The sequence below is a fragment of the Terrapene carolina genome, unplaced genomic scaffold (genome assembly GCF_002925995.2).
Source record: "Terrapene carolina triunguis isolate 2854851 unplaced genomic scaffold, T_m_triunguis-2.0 Scaffold629, whole genome shotgun sequence".
NCBI lineage: Eukaryota > Metazoa > Chordata > Testudines > Emydidae > Terrapene > Terrapene triunguis.
This window is the reverse complement of record NW_020664980.1, coordinates 13,600,042-13,616,997: the sequence shown is the minus strand read 5'-3', so window position 1 is coordinate 13,616,997 and position 16,956 is coordinate 13,600,042. Positions and strand designations below refer to the sequence as shown.

General features: G+C 51.3%; 1 protein-coding gene across 1 annotated transcript in view; it reads right to left on the bottom strand.

The window, feature by feature from the left end:
• Window positions 1-16,956, bottom strand: part of SLC6A7 (solute carrier family 6 member 7) — a 30,016-nt gene that overhangs the window by 2,621 nt on the left and 10,439 nt on the right. The window contains exons 3-13 of the mRNA XM_024217031.1: window positions 16,551-16,682; window positions 14,464-14,698; window positions 12,622-12,760; window positions 11,937-12,071; window positions 10,891-10,994; window positions 9,980-10,104; window positions 7,532-7,644; window positions 7,310-7,441; window positions 6,640-6,739; window positions 6,001-6,101; window positions 3,564-3,731 (exon numbers count right to left, since the gene is read on the bottom strand). Of these exons, the coding sequence (XP_024072799.1) occupies window positions 3,564-3,731; window positions 6,001-6,101; window positions 6,640-6,739; window positions 7,310-7,441; window positions 7,532-7,644; window positions 9,980-10,104; window positions 10,891-10,994; window positions 11,937-12,071; window positions 12,622-12,760; window positions 14,464-14,698; window positions 16,551-16,682 (1,484 nt within the window). The remainder of the gene's footprint in view (window positions 1-3,563; window positions 3,732-6,000; window positions 6,102-6,639; window positions 6,740-7,309; window positions 7,442-7,531; window positions 7,645-9,979; window positions 10,105-10,890; window positions 10,995-11,936; window positions 12,072-12,621; window positions 12,761-14,463; window positions 14,699-16,550; window positions 16,683-16,956) is intronic.

Here is a 16,956-nt window from a genome sequence, read left to right as displayed (position 1 = left end):
AGCCCACAGGGGGGCGCTGTAATCACATGGGGCACCAGACCATCTCTGCTGCCTGGGGCCGCTGTGTGTTTGGATCATGCCATTAACGCATCGGGCACTTTGCTCACTGCTCATTGGTTCTCAGGGGTAAAGGCTCTCTCAGGAGCCGTGTGATCAACACCCACAGGGGCTGCCTGTCTGCCCAAGTCCTGCAGCAGTGGCCGGAGGGGAGCTCCCTCCCCGCAGACCTGCCCCTCAAAGGGCTGCTCAGCTGGGCAGCTCAGGGGTCTGAGTTGCTGTGCTCTTCCTGTCAGGTCATGGCCTGATGCACCTGAGGACTAATCAGCAGGATGAAAGGCTTTGGGGGAGGCAGCACTGGCTGGGGGGGTGTAAGGAGGGGGAGGGGCTTCACCCTGAGAAGCAGCTTCCCACTATTCTCACATCTGTGTGATGAGAGCAGCAGGGCTCAGGGGACACCAGCCTAGTGCAGGAAAATCACCACCGCCACCTGCCAGAACTGCCATTGAGTAATCACCAGCTCACAGCTGCAAGCCACCAGCAGAAGCCTCTGCTTGCACAAGAAGAGGGGGGCCATTCAGGCACAGAGGGCAGGGATTGGCTGAACCACCCTTCCATTATGGACTGGAGAGGTGGGGATAGCCTTGTCCCATGGCATGATGGGAAGGCAGCTCAGTATAAAACCCCCAGCAGTGTTCTAGCCAGCTAGCTAGTGGAGCTGTTTATGGTCTAAGGGGAAAGGGCTGAATTAAGTGGCTGTATTTGCTACGGTTTGTCCTAGGGGCTGTGGCTCTGCTATACAGTAAGTAGGGACTGCCAGGGAGTTTCCTTTTATTATATTAGTCTGTATTAGAGATAGGGCCAAAGCAAGAACCCAGATTCATCCCTCCCTTGTGGCCAAAGCTGTAGAGAAGCCTGGATCCGGGTGTAGCTTTGCCACGGGAGCTCTCAGTTGTGTGTTTTTCCTCTGTCAGGGAATGAGGAAATTCACTGACGGAATCAGACCTTCCCCGGATATTTACATGGTGTTATTTTGGGAGTGAGCTTGGTCATTTAACCTCAAGGGAGCAGGGGTCTGCCTCTCTCTGCAACAGGGCCTCTGAGAGCCTGGCTGGGTTCCACACTGGCACAGGGCACAAGTGAACTGAGCTCTAATCCTACTCCCTAGGGGGTGTTTGTCTGTCGCCCAGAGCCACTCGTCTCTGCTTCTGGGCAGGCAGGAAGGGTGTGGGCTTCTGGAGTGTGTTAACAGAGTCAGAAAGGCTGTGGCTATGGCTTAGTGTTGTTATCTACAACACGAATGGAGTTCCTGTCAACAGGGAGGGAGAATGCAGCAAAATGTACCCAGGAATAGCCGAAACTTCAGAGCATCAGCCAGAAACAGCTGATCAGACTGACCCCAGCTACTGCCAAACCTGGCTACCTGAGTCCATCCCAAACACAGCCATGGCCCTTGGTAGGAACATGTGCTCAGTTGTTGCCCAAAGAGGTTGCTTTTGGGGCAATAGTGAGCCACAATGGGTAATGATTATCTGACACTGCGGAGCCTTAAGCATGGCTCAGCATTTGGACAGTTGTAGGGGAGTCCCACATCTGACCGAGTTAAAGGCATTTATTGTTTCTGTTTCTTCCCCTTTTGTTGTTCATCACTATATGACGATAAAGACAAGGGCGAAGTACTACACTCAGGAAGGAAAAATCAAATGCACTGGGCAGCAGTGCTGCTGAAAAGGATCTGGGCTTCTGGTGGGTCACAAATTGAAGACGTCAACTGTATAATGTGGTGGCAAAAAAGGCAAATGTCCCTCAGGGCTGTATTAACAGCAGTGTCCTATGTAAGACTGCATCCAGTTTTGGGTACCACGCTTGAAAAAAGATGTGGAAAAATTGGAGCGAGTCCAGAGGAGAGCAACAAAAATAAGACGTTTAGAAAACCCTGACATATGAGGAAAGGTTGAAAGAGTTGAGGGTGTTTAATCTTGAGAAGAGAAGGCTGCGGGGGCATGTAACACTCTTCACATATATAAATGGTTGCTCTGTAGAGGACGGTGATCAATTGTTCTTTATGTCCACCAAGGGTAGAACAATAAGTAACTGGCTTAGTTTGCAGCAAGGGAGATTTAGGTTAGATATTAGGAAAAACTTTCTAGTTACGAGGACAGTGGAGTCCTGGAACAGGTTACCCAGGGAGGTTGTGGAATCTCCACCATCAGAAGTTTTTAAGGACAGGCTGGACCAACACTCGTCAAGGATGGTCTGGGTTTACTTGGTCCTGCCTCATCCCAGGGGGATGGACTAGATCTCTTGAGGTCCCTTCTAGCCCTATGTTTCTATGATTCTGTAACTCAGGGAACAGAGAGGCTTGAGAGAGCTGTATATGGAAATCTGTACCACCTCTTTATACCTGGCTGTAGCTTCTGCCATCAGAACTTCACTTTCCTGAGGCAAATCTAGGGTGACCAGATGTCCCGATTTTGGAGGCTTTTTCTTATATAGGCACCTATTATCCCCCACCCCAGTCCCGCTTTTTTACACTTGCTATCTGGTCACCCTAGGCAAATCCATTGATTTACACTGTTTGAATTGCATAGCCCACGATATTAATGTCACAAAACACGCCTAGAGCTGCTGGGCACTTCCCTTATGGAGGTGCAAACACACATGGGTCTGTTGCCTGCTGTCTGCTGTGCAGCATGCACCAGGAATCCACATACAGCTCTCCCCAGATACGCTGCCTACATGCAAAATAGGGGTAAGCTCCGGTGCATCCATGCCCCCTCCCTGCACGTGGGCTGCATTCGGAATCTGTGCACAGGCCCCATCCATGTGTGAGCCACGAATAGTGATATCACCATGTGTTGCCATAGGGCCTGGCAAAGAAGTGAGGCGGGGCCTGTTTCCTCTCTGGATTATCATTCCAGTTCTGCATCTGAAATATGCATGACTTTGTGATGTCCCCTGCAAACCACTAGAGGGTGCCACACACCGTTGTAAATACACGGGAATATGCTGCCCTGTACACCAATTCCTGGGACTCGTGGACAGGGAGGGTGGGATGAGTACCCCGTGCTTCTGAGGTGAGGCCTTTGCCCTTGCTGAGGCAGATGCATTAAATCCATTCTGCAAAGGTTAGACAATCTAGACATGCTGAGGCCCTCAACTCCTGACCATGCAGAGCTGCTGGGGGAGCTAACAGACCCAGCCCCAGCCGCGGTGAGCCTGGAGAGCGGAAGGATTGCCCTAGACAGGCGGCAGTGAAAAGCTGCAGGTTGGGCAGGCCGTGAGGTAGCCCAATCTGATATGATGCTCAATTCTCAGCCCTCACCTGGGGACAGCCCCAGGAGCCGGCCCCCTTTTGCCCTATGGCTAGAACGAAGACTCCAAAATGAGCAGGAAGGGGGTTGTCTTTTACCCAGCAGGAACCGAAGACCAACATTTCATGACACAGAAAAACAGGATCTAGCAGTGGGGAGAGCTGGGGAATGCAGCCAAGGGAAGAGACACCCTGGAGGGGTAGAGTCCCCTCCCTTTTTACAGGCTGCCACCCACGTCCATCTGCCACTTACCTCCCACAGCGTCCCTTCTTCTCTGAGCACCGCGACCACCATCCCTGCGGGGATCATCAGGCAGGAGAACAGCCCCATCAGGATGCCCAGGACCTCGGCCCAGTATGGGAAACGGTAACTCCCATACTCTGAGGGCTGGTACTTGACTATATTGTACACTAGCAGGGCCTGCAACACAGGGAGAGAGTCAAAGGGATGAGTCCTTCTTGGGGCTGTGTGACCCAAGAACCTCTCAGTGCCAGCTGGCCAGGGGGTTACAGGAATGACCTGATTCTGGGATGCACATTCTGGTTCACCAACGTCTCTCACATGAAAGCCAGGGTCACACCAGTCACTAATCTCTTTGTGAACTGTATGTACAGGTGCTATGCAAGGAGTTATGTGTACACACAACATGGCCAATATGTTCTTAGTTTGTATCACAGCAGAGGGGGAGAACCAGGTTTTTTGCCAGATGAGGTGTTTATTCACCTGTCCCTCTGTTGGCTAGGCAAGGTGGGTGAGGTAATATCTTTTATTGGACCAACTTCTACTGGTGAGAGAGACAAGCTTTCAAGCTACACAGAGCTCTTCTTCAGGTCTGGGGAAAGTACTCAGGGTGTCATAACTAAATACAAGTCAAACAGAGGGGTAGCCGTGTTAGTCTGGATCTGTAAAAAGCAACAAAGAGTCCTGTGGCACCTTATAGACTAACAGATGTATTGGAGCATGAGCTCTCGTGGGTGAATACCCACTTCGTCAGACCCACGAAAGCTTATGCTCCAATACATCTGTTAGTCTATAAGGTGCCACAGGACTCTTTGTTGCTTAAGTCAAACAGAGTTTAGCATAAATAGTTAGCACATATTCTAAGGGCCCATTCAAGGTGAAGTGGCCCATTAACACCTCTGCAGTCACAGGACAAAAATCATGGGGGAGGGGGGGACTAGTGGGTTGCAGATTGTTGTAATAAACCACAAATCCAGTGTCTCTCTTCAGCCCATGACTTGTAGTGTCTAGCAGAGTTGTGAATTTAAGCTCCCAGGCTCGTATTTTGGAAGTGTTGGGCAGGTTTCTTTGGAGGATGAGGACTGAGAGGTCAGATAGAGAGTGATCGCTGTGTGAAAAGTGTTCACCCACAGGCAATATGGTGGCTTTGTCTTTTATCATTTTCCTGTGTGAGTTCATTCAAGTGCCTAGCGATGTCTGGTTTCCCCTACGTAGTTGCTGGGGCATTTATGGGCTGGATGAGATATGCCTATCACAACATATGGTGTATGTGGGGACCCATGGATCTTGACTGGTGTGTTGTGGAGATATGTCTGCAGGTCTGATCTCTGTTGGATGTGAATGAAACATTGTAGCTAACACAATGGATGCCCCTTTACATACAAAATTATTGAAGAGGTGTGATGTCAATAGAAGAGTAGCAAACAGGAAACACAAGCCACAGGGGTTATCCTGTCTCTGAGTATAGACAACAAACGCTGGGGATGTAAGTAGAAGTCAAAGAAGACACCCCTTTATCCTGCCCCTAGGAGGTAAACGGGCAGTGCTATTACATTCATGAAATCAGGATCGCAGCCTAGCTGGGCTGAAGATGTTGCAAAAGGCTTTGGGTGAGATAACATTTCTTAGACAGGAGGCTAAGCTGATAGTTGAGGTTAGTCTCTAGAAAACGGGCAATGATTTTGTTTCCAGTTTCCTGACTCACGATCACTTGAATCTTGGCGCTTTGATAGTAAATGCATTGCTGTTTTCACTATCAATGTATCTCAGTGCAGTGGTGTGACGCGAAGTACTGGGCCTGAGTTGAATCATACACGCTGGTGTGGACACTGTTCCTTTGGGGACGGCAGACCTGGTGTTTCTGGGAGTGTTCAGTGAAGAAGGGGCTGAACGCTACGGAGAAACGCTTCAAAGGGGCTAGGGAGCTGGGGCGCACCTAATGTTAACCTGCAAGGCAAAGCTAGGGCTGGCACAGCCCAGAGCAGAGCGCTTGGGTGGCTAACAGGCTGGAGATGTCAGGGAGCAGACACCCAGTTAAGCACAAGCAAGACTCTCTCATGCTGGCAGCAGGGGGGTAACAAGGTGACTCCCAGACCTAGCTACCCCAAGGACCATCGCAGGCTGGCATCCAAAATCCTCTGAAGGTTTCACACCCAAGCCCAGCCCTAGAACTTAGTGACTCCCTCCCCCGCTGCCCCCAGGAACCTGGGTTCCCCAGGCTGGGATGAGAAGGGGCTACATAGACCCCACCAAGACAATGCAGGTTGGAGGCCCATGCTGATACGAGGGTGCAAGGACCATTCCATGCTGCTGGCTGAGAGGGCGAGCCAGGTGACTTGGGAAAGATTTTGTCCCAGCGGGACTAATCCAAATGGTGCTGAGAGCATGACAATGGGGCAGGGCAGAGTAAGGGAAGCTCAGCAAACGTCAGCAGGGTCACACCAGTTACCATCATCATTGCCGGGGACAGGAACATCCAGCAGGCTTTAAAGTACAGCCCGGGTTGGAAGCCCAGCATCATGTGAATATCCCGGCAGAACCGCTTCATGCCTAGAGAAAGGAGGAGGAGATGGCATCAGAAATCAGCCAGCAACTCTAGCTACGGGGTCTCTTGGCGAATCCCCTGGCTCCATAGAGGCCCCCACCTGTGGTGTGAGCTCAGGGATTGGGCTGTGTCAGCCACGGGGGCCGAGAGAGCCAGCAGAACAACGGCTGGGTTGTCTCCTTCTGTATCACGTGACTTTCTCGGCTCTGCTAGGAGAGCAAGGAAGGGGTTAAACTTAGCTATCCGCTACCATTGTGACACAAATGTCTCTGGCTTGATCTGGAACTTGCATCCAGCCGCATCGACACCTGGGAAGCAGCAAGAGCCTGGAGCTGAGGTGTCTAGCCCACTGCCATGGGGTTCATCTGCACAAGATGGAAACGACACCTCCTGCTCCAGGTCAGACACCCACTGAATCGACGAGTTTCTCCTCCCCAGCTCTTGCTTCCATGTCCTTGTGGCTTCACAAGCTTTTGCATGAACCTCTAGATGTCTCACCACATGCCCTGCTCAGGAGAGTCCATGGAGGCCAGTTCCCCTTACCATAGACACGTGTCACCACCAGGCAGGTTGTAATCACCACCACCATGAGTCCAAACCCAGCACTGTAGTCATCCAGCAGGACTAGCCAGTACATCCCGCCCTGGAGAGAGAGAATCACAAGCAGCCAGACCCTCAGTGAAGGAGCCGTTATCGCCAGAGCTGGTCAACAAGCTCCCACCCCTGTTCCCTGGCCTTTCGGGATGAATTCTCTTGTGCCCCTTTCCTGGTCACATTTGGGAGGCTGAGTTTTAGGGGCCTGAATATTCATGGGAAGCGAATGCCAGTGTAACCATCCTGTTTGCACGCTCGTCCAATCAGGGGACAGAAATAATGCCACGCCGCATATTAGATCCACTGCAGCTTGGATTTTGAATCTCAAGTATGGAATACTCCCAGCGAAATGTTAATAAACATGGGCTCTGCTGATTGGATAAATTATTCCCTGCGAATGATTCACTCTGCTCTGATATCACCTAGCCTCTCCACTCCCATGGCCCTATCCGGTGGGACACTCCATCCATTTCTCTTCCCGAGCCCCCTCCCACTCAGTCATAGTCACAAATGATCATGGATCTGACAAACGTCCCCATGTAAATCCTCAACTAAATGAGCACTCAAACGCCAGCCAAAGTCGACTCTGACAAGCCGGCCCATGGGACAGATTGCCTACCTCTGTCGTGAGAATGAGCCCCATCAGGTACAGGGCGATACAGATGATGGCTGAGAAAAAAGCCTTCTTGGGCCGCAGGTAATAAGGAAACTCATCTGTCACTGCGGTAACAATGGTCTCCATGAAGGCAAACTGCACATAAGGGAAAACAAGCCACCCTAAGCCAGTGGGCTGTGCTCTGTGGGGGGTTAAAGTACTTGGGTCGACATGTTGTGTACTTACCTGGCTGTCCAGGCCCAGGGTCAGCAGCATGAAGAAGAAAAGGAAAGACCAGAGTGGAGAAAGAGGAAGCATCGTCATGGCCTGGGGGTACACCACGAAAGCCAAGCCGGGACCTAGGGGACAGGCAGAGGATGGGACAGTGAATGGGATCGTCCACATCAGACACAGCTGTTACCGCTGGGCAGGCGGAGGGAGTGTGCCAGCCCAGGCAGGGGATGGCATCGCTGGGGCAGGACGGAGAGGTGTCCTACAAGAGCAGGCAGGAGGTGTTCCCCTGCATGGGATCGAGCAGAAGCAGGCAGGGGCCGGCACTGTGGGAAAGGGCAGGAATCCAGGCTTTTTAATGCTATTTTTTTTAGATAAAAGGTAACAATTGCCTTTTCTTGATCAGCAAGAGTGTCGCGTAGCGCACGGCAGGCAAGTAGAGCCCTCAACAGCGGGCACCTCGTCCCCTCCCTCCTGCCTGGGAGGTCTCCCCCTATCACCCACGGCCCAGGTTTTCTACACAATTGTATGTTCCCCGCAGCCTGGGAGCTGCCCAGGGGGCTGTGGTGGCAACGTCTCCCCAGCAGGGGGCACTGTAGGGGAGGCTACACAAGGGGGTTGCTGCTAAGTTGCTCATGGCTTCACCAGCCTCCCGGTAGGAGGCCCTATAGGGACGCACTGGCTGGCGGGAGCTCCCAGCTGGAGGAATTGCAGTAGCATGGGCTGCGGATGGAGGAGGTCCTCAGTTCTCCCCACTCACTGCAAGAGCGTAGGCCTCCAACCGCTGGGAGGGGGCCAGCGCGGAAACGGACGTTAGCCCTTTGAGAGGGAAGCTGAGGGATCACAGTCTCCAGAAGCCACTAGAGCGCGACTCTCTGCCCTGCCTAGTTCGTTATCGACCCGCCCAGGCCCTGAACGAGACAGCTGAGCATGATGAATGCCCCACTCCCCCCAAACCCACTCGTCTGTATCGAGCTGCCGTTGCTACAACAGGCCGCGCTGGCTTATGGAGCAGCATGGCTTTATTCAGCCTTTTCTCTGTCCCTCCCCCCTGCCCCCGCTAACATTCCCCCCTCTACCACCCCCGGGTTTGTCCTGGGAACGGCAGCAGCACGTGCAGGAGCTCCTGGGACATCTCACTAAGCACCAAGGGACAGGGTTATCACTCAGGGCCCATTCCTGTGGGGCGCGTCGCACCAGCTCCTGCCCCGATGCACTGGGGTGGCTGATGTCTCCCGTAAGTCGGGAAAGGGCTTTGCAGAGAGCCTGGAGGAGCGAGAAGCTGGCTCTTCAGGCTGGTTATGTTTCAGTGCTCTGGCCTGGTTTTGGAGAGGTAGGCTAATGCCCACAGCTGCATGCTCAGGCTCTGTGTGTCCTGCTTCATCCCTCCATGTGTCAGAGCCTCCCCTCTGTAAGTAACACCATCCCCTCCTCCACCCATGGCCTCTGGGCAGCGCCTGGTCCCCACCACGCTAGGCAAGGAGAGTCCCAGGGGCTCCCAAGCCATCTCTCTTGCACGGCAGAATGAGGAGCTGGTATCACACCACCAAACCGCCCTTCTCTTCCTCTGGGCGTTCCTTGCGTTCTCTGACACCTGCTGTGGTTTTGTTTCAGTGTACGGCTCCTCTGGTTTCACAGGTGTCCAAGGAGACGTATGTCCCACCTGAGCCCAGATTCCTCCCTGGGGCTCCCTGAGTTGGCTCCGGCTGGTTTATCAACCTAGATCCCTTTGTTACCGTCCTACCAGACCGTCTGACACTTGGGCAGCAGCCCGGGCTCATTGCAAGGGAAGGAGCGATGGCTCCCTGCACATGGGAAAGGATAAGGGCCTGATGACTGCACCAGAGGCACTATTCTGGGCGCCTTCTGCCTGCGCTGGGAGGGGGAGAAAGAAAAACGACCGGGAAACAGCCACCATTAAATGCTGATTTCAGGCCCCATTAAGTGGCCACCTAAACTGTGCTCCCAAATCCTGAATTCGCGGCTGGACACTTAGGCGCCTGCTTCCCCGTTTTGCCCCGGGGAGTGCCCATTTGTGCACGTAATGAAGGCAGCTGCTTCTGATCCCCAAACCATCTCCAGGAAATGGCAATTCAGCGGGAGCTTAGGCTGGACTCGTGGATGGGGAGAAGGAAGACCTGGGTTCTAATGTCTGCTCAGCCCAGCTTGCGTGGCCCACTATGTCCCATTTCCCCCACCCACCAACGGAGGGTAACACCGCCCCCCTTCGTGATGTGCTTTGAGCTCCTCCAGTGAATGGCTCTTTATCCGTGCAAAGTCTCATGGTGATTATTGTTTTCAACGATCACACCTGAGTCTTATACAGCACTTATAAACCCGCCCCATCTACATACACACCCCAGCCTACATACATCCCCACACACATGCCTGTATTCACACACACACACGTACCCGCTCACACAACGAGAAAAGAAGGAAGGAATTACTATTTTTTGGACTGACCTGCTTTTGCCACTTGGTTAACAGGGATGCCCAGCTCCTGCGACATGTAGCCCAGGACGGAGAAGATGGCAAACCCGGCCAGGATGCTGGTGATGGCATTGCCCAGGGTGACTATAAATGTATCCCTGCAGAACAGACAGCAGCTGATCTGAACGTGTCCCCAGCAGAGCCCGAAGAGACAGCACTGCTGAGAGCTCACATGGTTTCCAGAGGAGAGACAGGAGGCAGCTGCTGACCGGGGAAAGCCCCACTTTGGGGGCACAAGCTGGCCGTCTGCTCCGAGCTGAGATGGGTTCCCCAGTTAGAGAGGGGACGTTCTCTTTTCTCTTTGCCAACGTCTGCATTCAGGAGCCTGTGGGGAGCTGGACTTACAGAGAAACTAAAAGTGTGGAGACAACACTGGGCAACTTCCCAGCCTGCTTTGGGTTTTTATTACTAATATCAGGGAAAATCAATGGTGGGGGGCAGTAAATTCAGCTGGTTCTCAGCTCAGCTCGGCTGTGAAACACCCCTCTCAGCACTCCACAAGGCTACCCGTTCCTCAGCGTCTGCCTGGGGCCAGAACCAGGCTAGGGAAAGCAGCACTCAGGGCCTGGCTCGTGCAAAGAGAGGGGCCCCTCTTGCATGTGTATGGGGATGTGGGTGTCTCTCCTCACAGGTTGCCACTAGGTTCCATGCATCCCTATCTTCCTGCTTGTTTCTTGCTTGCTTCTTTCTTGTTATCCACCTTATCCTGACCCGTCTGTTCCCTTTAAAGAGAGAGCTGGTGCTTACCCGTTGGTGCCCCATGATATGCAGCTTCCATTCCGGGAAGAGCGTTTGTACCTAACTCTAAGGACTCCATTTGAACCCCACTGTGAGCGTCACCCTGAGGCTCGCCTCCATTTCCTGTGTGAAGACTAGAAACCCACCTGTAAATATTCTGGTGGAAGGTGTTATAAGACGCGAAAGTGAGCAGTCCCCCGAAGCCCACCCCAAGGGAGTAGAAGATCTGCAGAGCTGCCTCTATCCACACCTGAGAGGGAGAAACAAGCAAGAAAGGAGTGGAAATCTCAGCTCCATTCTCAAGAAGACAGCGCTTTCCGGGGCGGGATTTCCTCTGCTCCAGACGGACATGCTGACGCCTTTTAACGAGCATATCTCCACTCTAAGTCTGCATCGCCATCACTGATTCCATCCAACACGGGTCTCCTACGGTCAACTGAATGCAGCTCCCATGGGCTTGCTTCACAGAGAATTACCAAATGCTCCAGTGGACTCCAGCCCTGACCTGGTGGAACCACCCTAGGAAGGTGTTTGGAGTCCATGCTTGGACTTCTCCACCTGCTCTGAAATGGAGACCCCATCGGAACTAGAAGTACCCACATGGAGGAGGGAATTCAGTCCTTATTGATTACCCTAGGCTGCTCCACCAATGGGCCATCACCGTAAGGGAGGAAGAAGGGAATCAGTCCATGGGCTTCTTCACTGGCCTCCAACCCAAAAGCAAATGGTGGAGAAGAACTGCATTTGGCCTCTTTGTTCGTGCATGCTTGGGCTTCTCTTAAAGTGCAGGGTGTCCTGGGCTTCCTAACAGTTGCTATTCATGCTGCTGCTGTGTTTGCCCTACTTTATGCTGCGTGGTGAGATCCTGATTGCTGGGATCAGGCTGGAAATGATTTCCTAGGTTTTCTTTCCTAGGCGGGAAATGACTTTGCATCTTGTTTGCCAGCCAGTCGGCTGGTAAGAGTGTTAATTAGAGCCACTAATAACCAGATTGACCTATTGTGGCATTAAACGTCCTTATACAATGGAAACTTTTCTTTTACGCGCATGTCAGATTTGGGGATTTCCCTGCTTCACAGATCTGCTTTGCTTGTCATCATCACTTGAAAGCAGCCGCCAAAAGACTGGATCCCAGCCTGATCCAGGTAACTGAACCCCACTGTATATTAAAAGTGCCCTGTCCCCTTCTCACCTTGGAAGACAGCAGGTGATCAAACTGGGGTGTGAGGTAGAACTTGATTCCTATCCAGGCCCCCTCCAGTGTCACGCCACGAATGAGCAGCATGATCAGGATGAAGTAAGGGAATGTGGCAGTGAAATACACAACCTGCGGGAAGAGCAGATGGACCTGAGTTGAAGCTTCAGCAAGACCTTCTCTTACCGCACTGACGCACAGAGGATCTTTGCCCACCGGACAGCACCGCAATCACTTGCAGAAGAGGCGTTCCCTTTGGGGAGCGTCTCTGTTCAACTAAAAGTCTGCTTTATCTTGCACCTCACTGCTGTGTGGGTTTATGATCTGGGCAACACAACGTTGGATGGGTCACTGTGATGTATCCATGCAATTTACTGTGGCACACGGCCATGCTAATTTCATCGAAAGCAGAGATGTGTAATTAACTACATTCTAGCCCTGAATACTGGGCAGGCATTTGATCTACAAACTACCACCCTCTCCAAATTGTGCCTATTGATAGCCATTATATTTAGCAAGAGAGCTAGTTATTCTAATTGATATTTCCAAGATATAGATACACATCCCCCCCCACACACACACAAATACTGTAGATCATGGAAAATGACCACTTAACCTCACCAGGTTCATTCTCGTGAAGCAAAAGACAGAACTGCAGGAGGAGAATGACTCCTGGTCTTACCTTGCCGGAGGATTTGACTCCCTTGAGGATACAGAGGTACACAATGACCCAGGAGAGCAGTAGGCACAGGCACAGATTCCAGCGGATTCTCCCAGGATCCCCGATCCCAGAGCTCCCTTGGATATGCAGAACATAACGACTAGGGCAAAAGGAGACCCATTAATAAACAGGCAGCATCCTCCCTTCAGCAATGTGCCAGGGACCAGAGCTCCTGTCTGAGATCCCATACTTTATGCTGCAGCATCTTAGAACCTGGATCTAGCTTTGACTCTGCCAATAAAAATGATAGTGAAAATCCCTTTGCACAATGAGAGCCAAGGGTTTGATTCCTGGGCGGGAGGAGTGAATTCCTGACCACACGTTAAGGAAATGAGAGGTCCCCAGGGAAAGGCTGGTTTTTAGCTTAATTGTCTCAAACACCACAAATGAACTATTTTGAACATAAGAACGGCCATACTGAGTCAGTCCCTCTAGCCCAGTATCCTGTTTTCTGATAGTGGCCAATGTCAAGTGCCCCAGAGGGAATGAACAGGACAGGTAATCATGAAGTGATCCATGTTCTGTTGCCCCTTCCCAGCTTCTGGCAAACAGAGGCTGGGGACGCCATCCCTGCCCATTCTGGCTAACAGCCATTGATGGATCTATGTCTACATAGGCTACATGTTCCATTCTCACAAGCCCGTGTAAATTAACCCTACTGCGCGGTCACATGATCATTCCGTACCATGGGAGACTCCAACATGGCCAGAGAGCGCAGAAGTTCTTGACCTCGCAACTGAGAACGTCTCTCCCACTCCTGCCCCCTGCCAGAATGGGCACTTGGGGTGGCATGAATTTTCTATGGCATGGTCACCCAAGTGTTTGGACCCTCACTAGCTACCAAGTGCTCTGTGTCTGGAAGGGTGGAAAGGGGACATTGCAAAATGACATCCAGGGGTTTTGTACAGCCACAAAAGCTATTCAAATTCCAGCCTTAAAGAGTCAAAGAACAGAGAGAGAGAGGCGCACACACACACGCGCGTGCACACACACACAAAGAGAATGACTGCATTTAAAATAGACAGTGGAACCATCGCTAATGGTCATCCACTAACCAGGGTCACCCATCCGATGTAATGGCCAGTGAAACTTCAGTCCCTGCAAGTGGTTAATCTCATCTGACCATGCAGCTGTCTGTTAGAACAGCCAGCAACATACCCAGGCCATTGGTGGCTAACAGGTTCCACTGAATCAAAAATACACATGTAACAAAGTCCGATTACACACAGACCGGACCAAACCCAGGCCCCTCTTGCCATAACCACATGCCCCCCCTACCACCTAAACAACAGCTTCCTGTATCTGTGAGTAAATAGCAAACTGTTAGATAGTGGAGCCAGCCATGAGAAAGCTCCATGATCCCAAGTGCTAAGCTGGCATATAACATATACGACCACTGTCTCAATGCAGTGACGCAGTCCAGGCTGTGGTGGGTGGTAGGAGAGTGGTGAAGCACTGGAATGGGTTACCTAGGGAGGTGGTGAGATCTCCATCCTTAGAGGTTTTTAAGGCCCGGCTTGATGAAGCCCTGGCTGGGATGATTTAGTTGGGGATTGGTCCCGCTTTGAGCAGGGGGTTGGACTAGATGACCTCCTGAGGTCTCTTCCAACCCTAATCTTCTATGATTCTATGCTGGATAGTGCTGATGACAACAGCCCCATGCCTCATCATGCACTTGGAGAATGTGGGTGCCCATCAAGCCATAGCGTGTGTGTTTTAGACCCATCGCCATGGTTCCTACACCAGTCTCACTCACTCCGACCCCCACCCGGCTCTGTCCCGGTCTCTGGCTAGCCTCCTTACTTCCAGTACTCCTCGCTCGGGCTGACGGTGTTGGTGATGTTGAATGGGATGGCAGCATTCCCTGCCTGGATGACTTGGTGATCCAAGCAGAGGTCGGTGTTCCACCAGTTGCCGCAGTGCTCCCAGGGCAAGTTGCTTGTCAGGGACGCGAAGAGGTAGAAGAGCACGTAAGCAATGATCATGTTATAGTAAATGGCCACCAGAGAGACAATCAGGATCGTGCCCATCCCGACACCTAAGGGACGGGAGATGTAAACACAGCTCAGTGTGACGGCAGAGAGACAACACCCAGTCATCTCTCCCAGGAGCTGCTTAGCTACTACAATGCTACCACTGACATCCTAGGGGCCCAGTCCTTGGTACAAGGAGACCAGCTGTTAGGAATCTAAAATGAATCTTAAACCACAGCCATGAGCTAGGTCAAAGCTGAGCTCCTTGGACAGACTGTGCAGGAAGGAACAATAACCCACCATAGGAGGGGATGTTGCATGAGAACATCAAGGACCTTCTAACAGGCTCATCGCTTTCCTGGCTTTTCCTGGTTCAGGCCTAGTGCTGAGAACTCCGCTCCAGCCACATCTTCCTGAGATCGCTTTGAAAGCCACAGGCCCTGGAGCAGAAATGGGATAGATCTATGCCAGGGGGAAGCTGCCCTCTAGAGTCCTGTAGACAAGTGTCAGCCAGAGAGACCCTTGTCAGAACTCCCTTTCCAAAGCTTAGCAGTGGATTGGGGGTTTGCATTGGGTGAGAAAAGTAGCGTATATGCGCGTACGGATCTTATACAAACTTTAATTATTTTTATTTCTTAAATGAGTTTCATCTTGAGCGGTTTTTAAGTAACTTTTCTCTTTCAAGATGAAACTTTCAAAGCTGTGTTTGCTTTCTGGCCCAATCCCTGTATACACAGATTGTCTTATTTGCATGAAGAATGATGGCATCTGATCATAAGATGTTCATGTTTATTTTTACTTTTGGTGATGGATGGACATTGAGTTGTTGCCTAGAGTTTTTTCAATCCGTTATTTTTATAGGATTTGGGGTCAAACTTTCCATAAAGTGGTGACTTAATGTCATCGCAAGTTCTTTTCACCCAGACAAGGCCCTGTCAGCCTTCTCAAAAGTGATCGTATGTTCTCTATGTCTGATATTTGAAGGCGTGGAGGGCGGCTGTCACAGGCGTACAGCCTCTGTGGTAGGCAACCAGTGACTATTTTTTAAATTGCTGGCTTAAGCAAGACTTTTCTCTAAATTGACATTAGCTGAGTATGGCCTAACTCGAAGCTGACTGGACCAAGCTGCACGGCCATGCAAGAATTGAAATGGAAGGAAGGATGTCTGGCACTGAGGTAGGGTGACCAGACAGCAAACGTGAAAAATCGGGACGGGGGTGGGGGATAACAGGAGCCTATATAAGAAAAAGACCCAAAACTCGGGACTGTCCCTATAAAATCGGGACATCTGGTCACCCTACACTGAGGTTGGGGTTTAATCATTAAATAATAATTTGGTTTCAGTGTCAAAATATGTAAAGAGCTCCAAGTTATAGATTCGATTGACTTTGGGGAAGCTCGCTAGTTGGGCTTTATAATGAAATGGACAGTCAGCTCCTTAGATGCTGCCTTAGGATTTAGAAGGGTTGATGACGTGTTGCATTCATCAGATGGTTTCACTAAATGATGATTTTATTACAATCCAATATTGAAACGAACGTGTTGCTTTGACCTTGATTTGATGGCTGCATTGCTTTATTCTTAGGCTAGTTTAATATTCGTAACAACAGCTTAGCTGTGGGGATGGCGTCTCGATATTTCTTTTTGTGCAATCGTTGTAATAAAATGGATGAAACTGACACGGAGTCCCATTTCTTGCTGGAAGTAACGTGGGGCCAGAGCGCTGGAGGACCTGGATAGATAGATGCCAGCTAGCCCACCTAAAAGCCTGATGAGCTTCCCCTAATTAGCTTTTAGTTCTCACAGTTGCCTTAAAGATCAAAGGATGGCGATGCTAACATGTCTCACCGCCAGCCCTCTGCTATGAGGGCAGGAAGGAGGAGGGAGGAGAGGGCAGGATTGGGGTTGGTCACATACCTTTAAAAAGCGGGCTTATCTTCCAGACGGCAAGTGGCCCCAGGCTGGAGAACTGGCCTAGTGAGAGCTCCATGAAGAAGATGGGGATCCCACATATTGCCAGCATGATGAAGTAAGGAACAAGGAAAGCTCCTGTAGGAGACAAAAAGGCAGGGAGGGTGAGACTGGAGAGTTGGTGCTGGGACAGGAGGTCAATACAGTTTTATAAAGCTCCTGAAACCCAAAAAGTGCCCAGAGCCCAAGTCTGGAAGGTGATGAGTACCCACAACTCACATTAAAGAGTCGGTGGGGGTTGGGATTGCCTAGGACCTGTATATGTAGGGATCCCTCCCCCCATCACTGCAATACAGTCCTCTCTGCAGAAAAATGCTGTTCCAGCGAGAGTAAGCATCAGTTCTTAGGTCAA